Source organism: Hemibagrus wyckioides, linkage group LG18 (genome assembly GCF_019097595.1).
Source record: "Hemibagrus wyckioides isolate EC202008001 linkage group LG18, SWU_Hwy_1.0, whole genome shotgun sequence".
NCBI lineage: Eukaryota > Metazoa > Chordata > Actinopteri > Siluriformes > Bagridae > Hemibagrus > Hemibagrus wyckioides.
In genome coordinates this window covers 18,715,001-18,730,916 of record NC_080727.1, presented here as the reverse complement: position 1 = coordinate 18,730,916, position 15,916 = coordinate 18,715,001, and the positions used below count along the sequence as shown (strand labels likewise).

General features: G+C 36.0%; 1 protein-coding gene across 2 annotated transcripts in view; it reads right to left on the bottom strand.

The window, feature by feature from the left end:
* Positions 1-4,225: 4,225 nt before the first annotated feature.
* Positions 4,226-15,916, bottom strand: part of aldh3a2b (aldehyde dehydrogenase 3 family, member A2b) — a 12,827-nt gene continuing 1,136 nt past the window's right edge. For both annotated transcript variants that reach the window (XM_058415753.1, XM_058415754.1), the window contains exons 2-11: positions 14,474-14,636; positions 13,368-13,599; positions 11,035-11,120; positions 10,400-10,608; positions 10,178-10,295; positions 8,771-8,912; positions 8,494-8,660; positions 7,679-7,778; positions 6,544-6,782; positions 4,226-6,444 (exon numbers count right to left, since the gene is read on the bottom strand). In XM_058415753.1, coding sequence (XP_058271736.1) covers positions 6,427-6,444; positions 6,544-6,782; positions 7,679-7,778; positions 8,494-8,660; positions 8,771-8,912; positions 10,178-10,295; positions 10,400-10,608; positions 11,035-11,120; positions 13,368-13,599; positions 14,474-14,635 — 1,473 coding nt within the window. In that variant the 5' untranslated portion in view covers position 14,636 and the 3' untranslated portion in view covers positions 4,226-6,426. The remainder of the gene's footprint in view (positions 6,445-6,543; positions 6,783-7,678; positions 7,779-8,493; positions 8,661-8,770; positions 8,913-10,177; positions 10,296-10,399; positions 10,609-11,034; positions 11,121-13,367; positions 13,600-14,473; positions 14,637-15,916) is intronic.

The window sequence follows — 15,916 nt, the reverse complement described above, 5'->3', positions numbered from 1 at the left end:
GCTGCATTCTTTTGTGTGTGTTGTCCTAAAATACAACATTTCTCTCAGGAACAACATGCTGCCATTCGTTTTTCTTCCTTACTTCAAAACCACCTTAACACCAATTCCTGGCCAGTTCACTCATACAGTGTTCAGTTAACACATTAAGTCTTCATTAAATACTTTGGGATGTAAATTTCCCTTTGGGATGAATAAAGTATCTATCTATCTATCTATCTATCTATCTATCTATCTATCTATCTATCTATCTATCTATCTATCTATCTATCTATCTATCTATCTATCTACGTGTGTATAAAGAAACACTAACAATGATGGGTAAACCCTGAGAAAAATAATAGGTATATTGGGATTATACACCGATCAGGCATAACATTATATTATTGTGTTGGTCTCCTTTTTGCTGCCAAAACAGTCATGCACTGTGTATTCTGACAGCTTTCTATCAGAACCAGCATTAACTTCTTCAGCATTTGGATCGGATCACACGGGCCAGCCTTCGCTCCCCACGTGCTTCAATGAGCCTTGGCCGCCCATGACCCTGTCGCCGGTTCACCACTGTTCCTTCCTTGGACCACTTTTGATAGAAACTGACCACTGCAGACCGGGAACACCCCACAAGAGCTGCAGTTTTGGAGATGCTCCGATCCAGTGGTCTAGCCAGCCAATTTGGCCCTAGGTTAAACTCACTCAAATCCTTACACTTGCCCATTTTTCCTGCTTCTAACACATCAACTTTGAGGACAAAATGTTCACTTGCTGCCTAATATATCCCACCCACTAACAGGTGCCATGATGAGGAGATCATCAGTCTTATTCACTTCACCTGTCATAATGTTATGCCTGATCTGTGTATTTCTGTGTATTTTTGTTGTGAATTTCCATATTGCCTAAGCTTTCTTGGTATAATAAAACAAAAATACCTAAAGCATGATACATCATCAAAGTATTAAGTTTTTTTTTCCTGTGGTGTATTTCATAATTGCATGTGGTATTTTTTTGTTTTTGTTGTTTGTTTGTTTTGAACTTGCTGTAGGGTAGGATTTTTCTTTTAAATGCATATTGATAATGATTGGTTTATTGGATTCAGAACTCTGAATACAAATCTCAAAATTTTCAAATATCAAAAATGCAGATTTTGATGTAAAATTCCGAATTTTCAATTTGTTTTTCTGACCATGTTTGACGTATTTCAAAAAATATGCAACTCTTAACTTTAAAAATGTATGTTTCCAAATACAAATCTGACCCCTAGCAAATCCAAAACCCAGAAACAGCATTGCCACAGATGCTCAATTATTATATACACCATATTACTAAATTTATTTCAGGTTTCTATCTCATGAGAAGGAAAAAATATTTTTATCATGTCGGAAAGAAACACTGTTTTGTAAAACCATTTGGTTTCAATCAATAATTCAATTGATACATTAATGCACCCATTATATATCTCTTCACTTCACTTCCTCTTTCCATCTGTTATATTTTCATCCTGTCCCAATCAACCACACAGAACCATCTCTCAAACGATTACAAACATCTGTAAGCAAGTAACCATGGGTTTATTTTGTACTGTATAGTATTACTCATGATAATTTGTAAAGAATTAGCTATAGCGTGTCATTATTCCTACCTCATGCTTTTTTTTTTGGTTCCTGTGTGATGCTGGCCACACCCCCTCATTATGATGCAATATAATGTCAATTATTTATATCAAGTATTTCCACTGCAAGGGTTTAATAGGTTTTGCTGTTTATTTTTCAGATCACAGCGTGCTCAGGTGTACATGTTTTATAGACTTGTGTGCCCATTATTATTTTTTTTATTATATTTTACTTGTTATATTTTTGTTATATTTTGTACCCTTAAATTCTAGTATTTATTTATTTATTTATTTATTTATTTATTTATTTATTTATTTATTTATTAATTAATTACCTTTTTACCTATGCTTTTGGATACTGCTAGAAGTTGTAAATTTCCCATTGGGATGAATAAAGTCTATCTATCTATCTATCTATCTATCTATCTATCTATCTATCTATCTATCTATCTATCTATCTATCTATCTATCACCTGAAAATATGAATATAGTAAAGTTTAAATACATAAATGGACCATCATTTTAATAATTCTAGGGTACAGTTTTATAGCTATGCTACATATAGCTAAGATACAATACTAAAAGTACAAATGGTGTTTGAGTGCAGCGTCATGGAAACAGTTTCTTATCTTTACAAAAAAAAAAAAAGTAAACTACTAGTGAGTGCATTCTTTTCATTCCTGAACCATTACCTGGCTGACTAAAACCTCCCACTTGACCATCCAAGACAAAATAATTCTTTTTCTAGAAATTCTAAACACGCTGAAACCATTCTGTCTGGTCTACGTGAGTCGTGAGTCACGAGTGAAATCTAGTTACTCAACAGTTATTCAAGCACAAATCCGTACAGTCTCTTGCCATCCTAGAAGCTTCGGCTGCGTTGGTCTTTGATATTTTTTTTTGGTTTCATCGAAAAACATGCTCCAGCTTGCAGAGCCAGTTTTACTTCCTAATTCCTCCACGGTTTAACTGTATCCTCACTCGGTTCAGCTTGAACTAGGACGTAAAGGCACGGAGGTAGAAATCCAGATGCACACAGTTGAAAATGTTTGATCAGCAATTCTTTATGATTCACTATGGTGATGTTTTTGATAGTTTACTCCTGTCATATGAGGTGAAAAACAGATCAGCTTACTGCCTAGTGGAGGGACAGGTTTGTGCGGTGCAATATTAGATGACACACTAAGTAAAAAATACATACTGTATATAACCGGTCTTTAGCCAAAGTAATTGAATCTCTACTGTCTTTTATAATACGATGCAGTAATAAGTGACAGGCCTCTGCACTAGTCCACTAAGAATCTACAGTATTCAGTCATTCAGCATACAACTGTGTTAGATTTGCTTTTGTTCAGCTGTATTTGATAAAGCAGAAAGGAATTCCGGCTCAACTACATTGTAAAAAACCTCTCAATATATATAAAATAAATTAATAAGTAAGCAGCCAATGAAAAAAAGGAGACAGTTTTTTCTTTTTTGCAACATGGTAAAGAAGCGATGTGTCCCAAATCACATACAGAGCTTATGCACTCTTCTATGTAATTTTATTTTAATTTAAAGAGTGTGAGTGCTGTAGTGAAAAATGTCGCACTTATTCAAGTGAAAAATGGAATATTGGATACTTCATGCACTCAACATTCGCAGCTTTACTTAAGTAAAGGGCTACCAGGCGCTGACACTGGGTGAGAAAAATTTTTCAAGATAGCCGACAACACTCTGGTGGATGAGAGGTTTTAAAAATGTCTTTTAGATTAGCTCACCTTGTGTGATTATAAAAAAATAGTGTATTCTGCTTAAGCTAGTAGCGGGACATTTAATGTGTTTGGCATAACCCGATCCGTTATCCCATTCCCGCCTTTGCACACTTGTTCCTTAGGTTTTGCTAATTACCTTGTGTTTAGATTTTGCCGAGTCCTTGCCTTTTTTTTGTCCACCGTTTCGTTTTGTTTTTTTCAGTTCTCAGTTTCCTGTTTGTATTTCTATATTTTTGTTGCTTCAGTTTTGTTCCTTTGTCTGTCTGTTTCTTTAATTATTTTACTAATAAAACCCTCATCTGCATTTGGGTCTGGATTCCCACTTTCCCTCCCAATCTTTGCAGTAAATCTTACAACAGAGATCATTCTGTATTTTATAGACACACAGTCTGCACTTACACTTCGAAATGTTTGTGAAAATGTATCGTGTTTAATTTTTATTTTTACTATATAAGACCTTGGTGGCTGTGGAGTGTTTCTTTTTTAAGCGACACCAATTTGGCAACCCTGTTCACATTCATAGATTGAGCATGGGTCAGCATGATTCCCTCCCCAATGGACCTCTATAAGCGTTTCTTGCAATTCCCATTTTGACCACTAGGTAAAATTAAAAAAAAAAACTTTTATTAAATGAGGCAATGAAATGTTGCACCACGACATCTTGACAATTTTTCAAGTATTTAGAGTTGTGTATAAATCTCGTGGACTCTTACTGAAAAGTAAAGCTCCTGATATGGATGATCTACCACTGAAAATATATGTATAATATATAGTAATATTTGTTATCTTATGCTAGAAGTTTGAAATGTCTTCAGTTCGCATATCAGTGTTTCACAGACAACCAGAAAAAAATCCACAAAATGCTCCATTTCATCTCTGTAAAAATTTGTTTATTTTACAGGTAAGAAAATGACTCATAAAATCAGTATTGTTAATAAAACAGAGGTATTAAAAATCTGAAATGACAGATCAAGGAGATATAAGGTGTTCCTATACTTCAAAATAAACGAAAGTAATGCCTTTCCAATCAGTTATGACGTCTGACTGGACACCGATTGAAATCGTAACAATAATGGAGTTAATCCAAACCTTTTCATTGTCAGTCAGTTACAGTTCTTGAAGAAGAAAGTAACTCTTCTTCAACAGATCAATTAGTTGATCATGAGTCGATTAACTCTGACTTGGTTAGAAGAGAGTATACATTTAATCGATACGTGCAGATGTGGAACTACACGCTCTGGCTCTGAGGTACATTTCTGCAGCAGAACATTTTAGTTATGTTCAAGAAATCAGTGATAATGGACCCAAAAACATGTTATTCTTCTGAATTCAGAACAGAACAACGCTGCTTCCGTTAAAAAGGTAAAGTTTTACCCTCTTTATTTGAAAGGCACCAACATTGGGGCTTAATTATACATTTAGAAGCAATGTATAAATAATTTATAAAGCATTCTTTGCTCACTATGCTAGGCTTCATATGAAAATGAAAAGAGAGGGACGCTTGCTTAATGTTATGCTGGTTAACTGTTTGAGACTGTAATTTTCCGCCATTTTGGTCACATGCCAAGTCCCACCCACCAGCCGAGGCTCAAAAACACCTGTGATTGGCTGGTGGTGCTATGATTGACGGAATAAATTTTTGCCTCCCAGCTATAAACGGCTATAAATGTCATCGTCAGCATTTGAACTCACGCTCTCACCCCAAACACCTGTCTGATCTTGGAAGTTATATTTTTGTCTCTTCTAACTGCGTGTGCATAAAATTTTGCCATATATAAATAAAATATTTATTTTATTTTAAATTTTTCCTACAGTGTAAAATCTTGTATACGTGTATAATGTATGTACTTGTACGCTGCTGGTCTAGTTGCATTAAAACTGTTATAAAGCACCGTTTCAGTATAGCTTCACATATTTACGAAGCAAATACGCAAAGCCACATGAACCGCTTTCAAGCCCTCGGATTGCAGTGGTCATCAGTTTGAGTTTATGAAACAAAGTACTATACTCTGTTAAATAATAAAAAAGGTTTCTCAGGATTCTATACAGAACCACTCTAGCACTGTTTCCTGAAAAATGGTTCTTTGTAGAACTCATTCCTAAGAAAGAGGTGTCAAGGTTCTATATAGAACTCTGGGGTTGACCAAAAGAACCTAGAAAAATGGTTCTATTTCGAACCCTTGGAGGGGGCCTTTTTATAATAAAACGGATTCTGCAATTTATGAAATCATGAAGGTGCCATTACTTTTAGAGAGCTTTATTTCTATTGTAGATGTTTTGGAATAAGGTGTTTAGGACTGATAACAGATAGTTGATTGAATTTGTGAAATGATGAACACTGAAATGATGAAAGACTTAAGAGAGAGGACTCTCACTGGGATCAATAATGTGTACAATTTTTTCATAATATAATGCTGTTTTTGTTTAAATTAATTTGTACTCTGTTTTAATTTGCTGTATTATCTTGTCAAAATGTGTATATAATAATAATAATAATAATAATAATAATAATAATGGAGATATAGAATGAAAGGATTCACTAAAAAGAACCCAAAAGAATCCATTTATTATTATTATGCTACATATAACCTAGAATATTCCTTTAAGAGTGTGTATTATTCTACAACTTGAACAAAGAGTGCTGTTGAAAAAAACGAATAAGGAATAATTTAAAAGAAAAAGTAAAGGGAAAAGAAATCAGTCTTGATCTATATGATAATTCATAGACGTTTCCTCGAAAAGAAAAGGACACAATGCAATGCTTGGAAATGTTATAAAACCCTTCAAATGTAGTGCTTAGTACATTGATGATGCTACATACATATTTCCTCTGAAATGATTTCTTTTCCTTCATTAAAACAGTTGATTAAAAAGAGAATAAAAGCTATAGTTCAGTCAGGGCAAGTTAATCACAGATTAAAGTGGCATTAATGTTAACGTCACATTCGGAAATCGTTATAACGAATTTGGATCCTTCATTAGATGCAGGACTTGTTTTAAAAAACAACTAGGCTGAGTGTTACAGATTAAGGAAAGGGAAGTGGAGTAGCCGGCAATGAAATTCTCAGCTCAGTCAGCAAAGTATCTCTGTGAAGAAGAAATGATTAGTCAAGAGATGTTTAAGGAATTAAACAAGCTTCACTGTTGTACACATGACAGTACAGTAAACATCTCTGGAGTTTTTACCTGAATCATCACGGCAGCAGCGACAACCACCAGCGCCATCAGAGCCACGCGAGCCAGCTTGCCCATCTCTACCTGCTTGAGGATAAAGAAGCGAGCCCAGTCCAGTTTCTTTGCGGTGTGTGGTGGGTAGCGCATGTTGTTCAGTCCTTCCATCTTCAGCTGTTTGATGAGGCAGCCTCGCAGGTGACTCAGCTGGTCGAAGGTAAACTTGCCGTGGTAGCAGCCCATCCCACTGTTGCCTGCAGAGGGCGCCATAGTCTTACTTTTAACCTTGAATTATCAACTAAAACTGTAGTAACTGGATTCTTAAATATACGTATATTTATATGTATTTTTTTGTATTTCAACATACTGGATTCCAAATTCAGCGTCCATAATTTACACAAAAATTGCAATTTTTCAGTTCTGAATTTAGTTTTTACTTTAAATCTCGCAACCTAATCCATACTATTTATATATACTGTAGATAACATATTACAATATGTATGAGTATGTAACAGTAACATATTCATACATGATTCTGTGCCACTGTGTAGTATAAATACTGTGAGTAGTGTGTTCACGCTAAAAATTCCAACAGGAAGAAGTACACTTCAGGTAACCGAATGATGATGCACTTATTCAACGTCGGATTTTGGACACCTCAAAACTCGCAGCTTGGATGAGAAGAAAATTTCAAGATGACCGAGGACACTCCACTGGTCTTATAAATGTCTTTTAAATTAGCTGTGATATTAAAAATTTAGTATATTCTGCTGAAGCTAACGGCGTCACATTTGGCATCGACTGAAAAACAGCTTCCTGTTCTATTCGAGACTATACGACATTTATACACTAGATGCTAGAGTATGTAGTGCGTAACGTAAGTGCAAAGTGTGCAGTAGGTCATTTGGGATGCAGCTTATTAGGTCAAGTTTAAGGTAAAAAAACAACACATTAGCAATGTAAATGTATTAAATCCATACACTTTTCTCAGCTTCTAAGCTCCATAGAAATGATGGTACCATAATGTTCTATCAAATGCTTGAATACTTCCTATACATAAACTCTAAGTAACAGTGCAGTAAGAATGAATACACAATCATGAGAAATGTAGTGACTGGGTGAAATTTGAGTGTGTAGGCCATCTGCTTACCGACACCACCAAAAGGCAGAGAGCTGACAGAGAAGTGGACCAAGCAGTCATTGGCCAAAACGCCTCCACTGGAAGTCTCAGAGATCATACGCTTGATGAGCTAGAAACCAAGAAAAAAGCGCAAACGACTTAATCATCCTGAAATTCACAAGAACGGGATTGTGTTATATGATGAATATCTGAAAAGGAAAACATTTCTCAAGCTGACCAATGCAACCAAACACTTTCTTTAACTGTGAGCCTGCGAGTTAAAACGTGGGAAAACTGGAAAAAAATTATCAGTGAAAGGAATGATACTGGATGTGGAATTTTCAGTGTGAATCGTTTAAAGAGAACCCATACTAGCGTCACTACATTGGTGAAAATCTCACGAGAACTCATTACAAGGAGAAACATGCATGTGGTGATGTTTATTTTGTTATATGGCTATTGACTATTTAAATATCAAGAATTTGAGTGAGCAAAACCAAACCACGGGTTGTGGTAAAGTGCCTACATGAACACATCACCAGATTTTAGGGCGTGGCTTTGTATAGGGAGTTTCAATACAGTTGTGCTTGAAGTACATAAACTCTATAGCTCTTCACTAATTGTGAGTGATACACCTTTACCCACATCATGACAACTGCCACACAAACAAAACAACTGAAATTTCCATTGTGTAAACTTTCTGAAGGCCTTTTATAGCACAGCGCCATCTGGTGGCTCTGAATGCTGAATGCAAAAAGCTGTCCGACTTTTCACACTTCTCACGTCACTGAAGGAAGAACTACGTGCAGATAAACTTTGCCTGTAATGCTAGATGTTGCTTCTACCTTGTTGTCTGAGCTGAAGACGTAGAGGGCCAGAGGTTTCTCTCTCTGGTTGATAAAGTCGATGGCCTCGTCAACACTGCCAACAGTCAGGATAGGCAGAATGGGTCCAAAGATCTCTTCCTGCATGACCTTTGCCTCCGGCTTCACGTCTCTCAATACTGTTGGAGCTGTGGGTGAAGCAGACAATACGAACACCAGGCTTAAATAAAACATTAGAGAAGTGTGCGGGTTCTCATTCTACCATCATGAAAACGAATACCGAACGCTGAACGTTCACCTATGTAGCATTCGGACTCGTCGTTTTCTCCTCCCATAGCCACCGTGCTGTCCTCCATCAGCGCCATCACTCTCTTGAAATGGCGCTTGTTGATGACGCGTGCGTAGTCTGGACAGGATTTGGGATTGTCTGTGTAGAATTCCTTAAAAAACAGATGAACAGACAAGTATGAAAGATACTCAAAGATTTTTTTTAACAAAATGACCACAGCTTATTTGTAGCTTAATATGCATGGTTTTATTTTATTATAAAATTATTTGTCTTGCTCAGTTATACAATTACATGTCACATTTAATGCATTTTCACAACTACAATCCAGTGACATGCATTTCTCTGAGTTTTAATTTGATCTCGATCCTCCCCAAACCTCCTCAGATCCCATATGCAGACCCTGTCTTTGTCCTCGTGCCCTTACACATAACTACACTCTGTTAACACAAGTATCTTTCACACTCATAGATTATTCTTTTTACTCCGACGTTAATCATCAGTGAGTGAAGGTGTGAATCTGTATGGCATCAACCATTAGGCTAAATATTTAATTAGTGGTTCACTTGGTGATTTTGTCTTAGGACAAAATGTTCTCAGTACAGAACGTGTCTGAATTTATGGAGAACGTGAACATGTAGTACATGTAGTACTCTCCCGCTCTTTGAGCTCATCCTCATTTTCTCTCTTGTTTTGTCTTAACTGCTTACTAAAAAAAAAAACCACATTAAAAATGCCATCAGATGGGTTACACATAGTTTGCATCTTACAAACCTCATAAACACTCACAGAGTTCTCATATAAAAATGAAAACCATATTCCCAGACGCCAAAAAAGGGAGTTTGCTCCTGTTTTGTTGTGTCCATGTTGAGCATTCAATGTCTTTGTCATGTCCCACTCCACAGTGGTGCTTAAAATGAAGATCACATGAAAGTAGACACTCAGGACTTTAAAAATTTGTAGTGTTTTATAAGTATTTCTGTTTGTTTTTTTATCTAGCCTACTAGGAGCAATAGAAAAGCTCCAAAAATAAAGTAAATGCTGATATCAAACCCATTTGTGCTCTCTGAGATCTAAAAAGCAGATTCCATCTTTAACCACTTTCTGTGTAATGTTATCCAACAGAGGGAAAAACACACGTCTAAAACACACTGAAAGCCAACAAGTCCTGACTCATTTTATATCAGACTCACAGCCAGAACATCATTAATTTATTTATACTGAGTGAAAACGTCAGATGTTCATGAGATGTTGAATATGTTGTATCTCTTTCGACAATGAGAGATGGGAGTTAAACATCAGGTTCTGACACTGAGAACCGAATCAATCATTACTGCTGATTGGGTGGTACAGTGCTTTTTAAGTCATTATGGTTCATGGTTACTAGAACGTGTAGTCCTGAACGAGTCGTACGCATACCTTCACGTTCTTCTTGATCTCTTCTATTACTCTGTCCTGGATGCTGGGGTCACAGAGGATGTAATCTGGTGCAATGCATGTTTGCCCACAGTTTGTGTACTTTCCCCAAGCAATACGTCTGCATAAGTGGAAAAAAAATATTGACTTCCTTGTTCAAAGCAGGTCTATTAGATTTAAAACACCATTGTCTAAGGTAAAGAAATATCTAAGTGATGGACTGACCGACAGGCGATGGTGAGGTCGCAGCTCTTATCGATGTAACATGGGCTCTTTCCACCCAGCTCCAGAGTAACAGGGGTTAAGTGTTTAGCAGCTGCCTCCATGATCACTTTGCCAACCATGCAGTTACCGGTGTAGAAGATGTGATCAAATCTTTGCTTCAGAAGCTCCTGAGTCTCTGGAACTCCACCGGTAACCACCGGGTACATCTCCTGAAATGGGCAGATTTCAATTATAAAAACAAATTGTATGAATAAATGGTAGCTCAGTGGCTAAAGTGTTTGACTGGTGATTGGAAGGTCATGAGTTCCCAGAACCACCAAGCCGCCCCTGCTGGGCCCTTGAGCACGGCACTTAACCCTTACTTAATGAGCCCACTTCATGGGGCTTAGTCGTATAAATGAGATAAACTTAATTCGGTCTGCCGAATGCCTTATACTGTCTGAAATAATAAGTAGTTTCTCAAAACCTGGTGTTTTTTAAAATGCTAAAAACCTGGTTTAATTTTTGAAATATGACATTTGCAGAAAGACGTTATCTTTGTAGAAAATCAAAATTTTCCCAAAACTGTCTAACAAAAAGCATGTAAATGTATTTTCATGAGAGTGTGCCGCATTTAGAGATTAGAAATATCGAACCTTGTCGATGTACAGAGGCAGAAGATCCTCCATCGCTTTGGACGTGTGAACACACACTTCTGATGGCTTAATAATGACAGCATTCCCTAAAAAACAAACACGCACTCATTTATTTAATTATAATCAACTTATAAAGCCTTAAGTTGTTAAAAAAAAAATCCATAACAAATAAATAACGGTGAAAAAGGATCACTACAGTGGTGAAGACGTTACAGAGTCACGGATCGAATCCACTGATTGTGAAAGTTACGTATTAGCATTACAAATTGTGGAGTTTATCTAACATATGCTAATTTATAACACAAAACCTTTCCCCAAGTGCTTTTAGTGTCATGAATAATGCATGAGCTGGCTTGATTCTCAAAGTTCAGACCCAGATGGAGAGCAATCTAAAAGCCTGTTGTGTAACTGCAGTGAACCTTGCATGTGACTCGAAGATCTCTGCGTCTAACTTTAACCTGAATGATAACACAGGAGGGACGGAACCTGGAGTGAACTCTGATCTGTTAGCCAACACAGGACTGGGGCGAAGTGCGAGAGAGAGAGAGAGAGAGAGAGAGAGAGAGAGAGAGAGAGAGAGAGAGAGAGAGAGAGAGAGAGCACATAACATCAACGGTTTGGGTTTGGGCACAAAAATCACTTTTAACACAAAATGCTTTGATGAGAAATTAAATATTAAGTTCAGAATGAGCCAACAGGGGGCTCAACTGTAGACAAAATAAAATAAATAAATAAATAAATAATAATAATAAACATTAATACAATATTATTATTGTTAATTTCCAATATCTTTCCAGTATAAATTCTGAACTAATTCCAGTACATTCTATTTTATTTTATTGCAAATGCTATTTTTATTATATTTTTATTCTACTTCAAATCACAGACAGTCAGCAGCATTTCGCTGCATATCTTACTGTGTATGATTGTGTGTGATCAATACAATTTGAATTTCAACGTGGAAACACACCTCATTTTGTTTTTAACCTCACTGTTGTCCGTCGTCATTCCACTGTATGTGAAATAAAGAAGTAGAACTTTTCCAGCAAGTGATTTTATCGTGTATGAAGTTAATTTATAAAAAAATAATGGCACTTGTTCATTTTAGGCCAAATCTGAAGCACCATGATTTAGTGTGTAACTATAACAAGACTAATAATATAATAATAATATAATATTATAATGTTTGGTCTGTCGTGAGTGTTATAAACTTTCTAAGATTTTGTCTTTTACCAAACAGAAGAGTTAAAGTTTAATTTATTTAGTATTTGGATTTTAGAGGATTACAGTAGCTGCTCAGACTGCTAGCTGTTATCAGTTGGCTAGCCTGTAGTTCTACACCTATTAGCTATTTAGCTTAACTATAAGCTTCATTACTGCACCATAAACAAAAAAACATGTCAAATTGTTTGGGTCACTACACTGTTAGCTAATGTCAGAAATATTTTTAAAAAATATCTGAGAAAGGAAGCTAAGATAAAATGAAGATGATATTAGAGCTGGGTAACATTTAAACATGGATGTAATTCTGATGTGTGGCTAAACAAGTTATTGCAAACTATTTGTTTTCTGTTGTCTGTTTATTGTATAAACTTGTTAATAATAGATTTTTGATCCTTTTTTCTTTGTGAATTAATTTACTGTTAGATTTCTGTTGTATTTCAGTATGAGACCAAGCTAATTAACTGCAGACATTTTTAATTTCCTGATTTGCATGTCTGTAGCAATAATTTGCCTTTCCAAACAGTAAAAACAAATTTCAAACGAACGACACGAACGCTAATCCAGCTTTAAGCGCCTTTCTCTCTGTGTATCATGTGGTGCAGAAATGCTGGTACAGTGAGACGGTTTGTGTTTGCGAAGGGTGGCTACTGAAACAACAGCAGCGTTATAAAGATATCAACATGCTACGTTATGCTACAGGAGCTCAAAGTGTTTAGTAAATGTATGTTTATAGGCTAATATGAGCTTGAAATGTCTATAGATACGTAGACACTTAAACATTAAAGATTTTGGAGCTTTGGGTTAAATTTGCACGACCTTTCCGTGACCTTGAGGCGACATGAAAGCTGAAGACACAGAACAGAGAAATAGTGTCTGTTATTCTGTTTTCTTTATAGCCCCGAGGACTTCACATTCTTTTGACACGGACACAAAAGGCCATTTTGTGAAAGCTGTGTTCTGATTGGTCCGTTGTAAACATTATCATTGTTACTCAGCAGAGAGGACAAAAGCTACACTGTATACTGAATGGAATAAGGCGGATACATCGGCAGGTAAACCGAGCAAGATCTATTGAGCTGTGTGATTGTTTCGTCCTGTGATTTGTGCACCTGCAGCGATGGCTCCGATCAGAGGCTGGATGGTGACGGCCCAGGGGTAGTTCCAAGCCCCGATAATCAGCACCACTCCCAGAGGCTCGGGGTGGATGTAGACCTGATCTGAAACGGTCAGCAAGTTTTTAGTCACTGGCCGTGGAGCTGCCCACTCTGCTAGCTTGCTGATAGCCATGTTGATCTCTCCCTCCAGGCCCAGCGTCTCATACAGCGGTGTGCCGAACTCGCTCTGGCAACACAAGTGGCCATGCTCAGTATTTGGACCTCGGACCATTAGATCTTAAAAGTACTTAAAATACAGTACAAACAGTATTAAGATACAACTATACCATATATATATATATATATATAATATATTAAGAATATATTAAATTATTGTAGATGTTTTCTGCACACTAGGTGGGTGTGTGATATGAACAGGTCAAATTTCAGTCCCTCCAGTAAGAGTTTATTTGTGATTTTTATGTCCAAAAATCTTATTTTTTCTATGTAAAACTACTCAAATTGGTGAAATCACAAGCACAGGATTTAAAAAAAGAACTCATCCAAATATCGTGGAGTTTGCTTGATTTTGTGTTAATTTCTCTGATTGCAAAATCACAAAATCCTGGAGGGACTGAAATTTAAAACATGTTTTAAACCTTTGAAAGGCAAAGTGTCCTTCACAGCAACTTATATCATCTAAAGGATTTTTTTCTCGCTTGTTTCAGTCCACCATTTGCTACTATGCATTATACCTTACAATATAATCAATAATAGACTTTGCTTATTTTATGAATCTTTGTGAATCTCAACCCGGCTGTTACATAAACACATTCACTCCGAAAAGGAAGTTTTACCCTTTTTTCCTTTATTTGCACTAATATTCACTAACTAGGTCACTTGAAAGTCACCCCTTTGTTACTACGAGTAGGTTGTTACTTGAATTTAATATTAAAGAATAAAAGCAAATTATATACAATATTTCTCACGTCATTAATGCACCACATTTACCAACCTTAAAAATTTGATATGTAATAAAGGCACGTTTCTTTGGTTCAGTTAAATAGCTGCGCACTCATGAAATCACTCGAATCATCTTGTAAACACCAGTGATGTGGCACCTTGTTGAGGTCCTTCTTGAGAGCATCTGCGATTTCCTTATGCCTCTCTGCAAACAGGCGCTGGAGGTTCTTCAGCTGGGTGATGCGGTACTCCAACGGTTTGGAGCGGCCCGTATTAAAGGCCTTCCTGGCGCGCTCCACGGCCTTCTGTTGTTGAGACATCCTGTAAAAACAGAAAACCTTTTTTCACAATACTTCTGGGACATCCTGAGCTTAATTCATTATGGTCCAGAATTAGAATCAAGCAGAGGAGGAGTTCCCATCCCTGAGGTCAATGCCTCAGACAAATCAATGCTGAAATCCACTTAAACTCATCAACATCATCAGCAGGTCCAGACTTATATTACAGTCCTCTCTTGTAACTATAGACCTATTCATGGTAATTACTGAATAATAAACCTGAAGAGTAGAATAGACGGCGTGATATGATAATATTTTGGTTTCAGAGAAATTGTAGAATAAAGCTGATGGCATGAGTAAACATACAGTTGATAACTAAAGTAAACATGTGCATGTTATTACTGCATGTGGCACATGAAGAGGAGGAGAAAACGTCTGTCAACGTACTTTGCTATTGTACTTAAGTGCTATTGTGGAACATATGTAAACGTACTCCAACATTATTAATAGTGAATACGTTTACGGTATTTTCATTTTGAATAAAATATTTAAAAATCTCAAATGGCATGAGGCTTCTTTCTTTTTGGATAAAATATCTGCCTTTAAAATTTGCCATAAAATCTACAGTGAAATTGAAACATCATACAGCAGTGTATTTAAATTACGAAAATTTTCAGTAAAATATCTCAGTTCAACAAAAAAAAAATTGACAAAATAAATGACAAGCTGTTTTAAAACAAAAATATGTACTTTAATGAACTTAATTTATTGTACTAACATAGCCATTACTTCAATATCTAAATGCTAGAATATGCTGTAAAGTGTTAATTAAGTGTTAAATATTGTTTTTCTTATTTATGTTTGGCAAGTTGTTTTAAAGGTTTTGTAATTTAGCTAGAAAAATTAGTTTTTGTTAATTTTACTAGCTACTGAAGGTTCGAAAATAATCAAATTAAATTTGCTAGCAAGTGAAGCTTTATAAATTAGTTTGTTTGCGTAGTTAGCAGGACAGTTTTTGTAAATTAGCTAGTTACAATTTTCCAGCAATGTGAATTAGCTTGTTGGTTTGCATCGCTAGTTACATTTTCTAAAAAGTAGTTTGTTAGATTAATCAGCTAGGAAGATTTTCTACATAAGATAGTTACGTTTTCCAGAAAGTTCAGTTCAGCTTGTTAGATTTAATGACTAGGTTAAAGTTTGTAAATTAGTTTGTTGGATAGTTAAAATTCATTAAAAGTTTGACAGGTAAAATTAAGGTCTGTAAGTAATATTTAATGATTTTGCTACTAAGTTGTGTGCATTAGTTTGTTACATTTTCTAGCT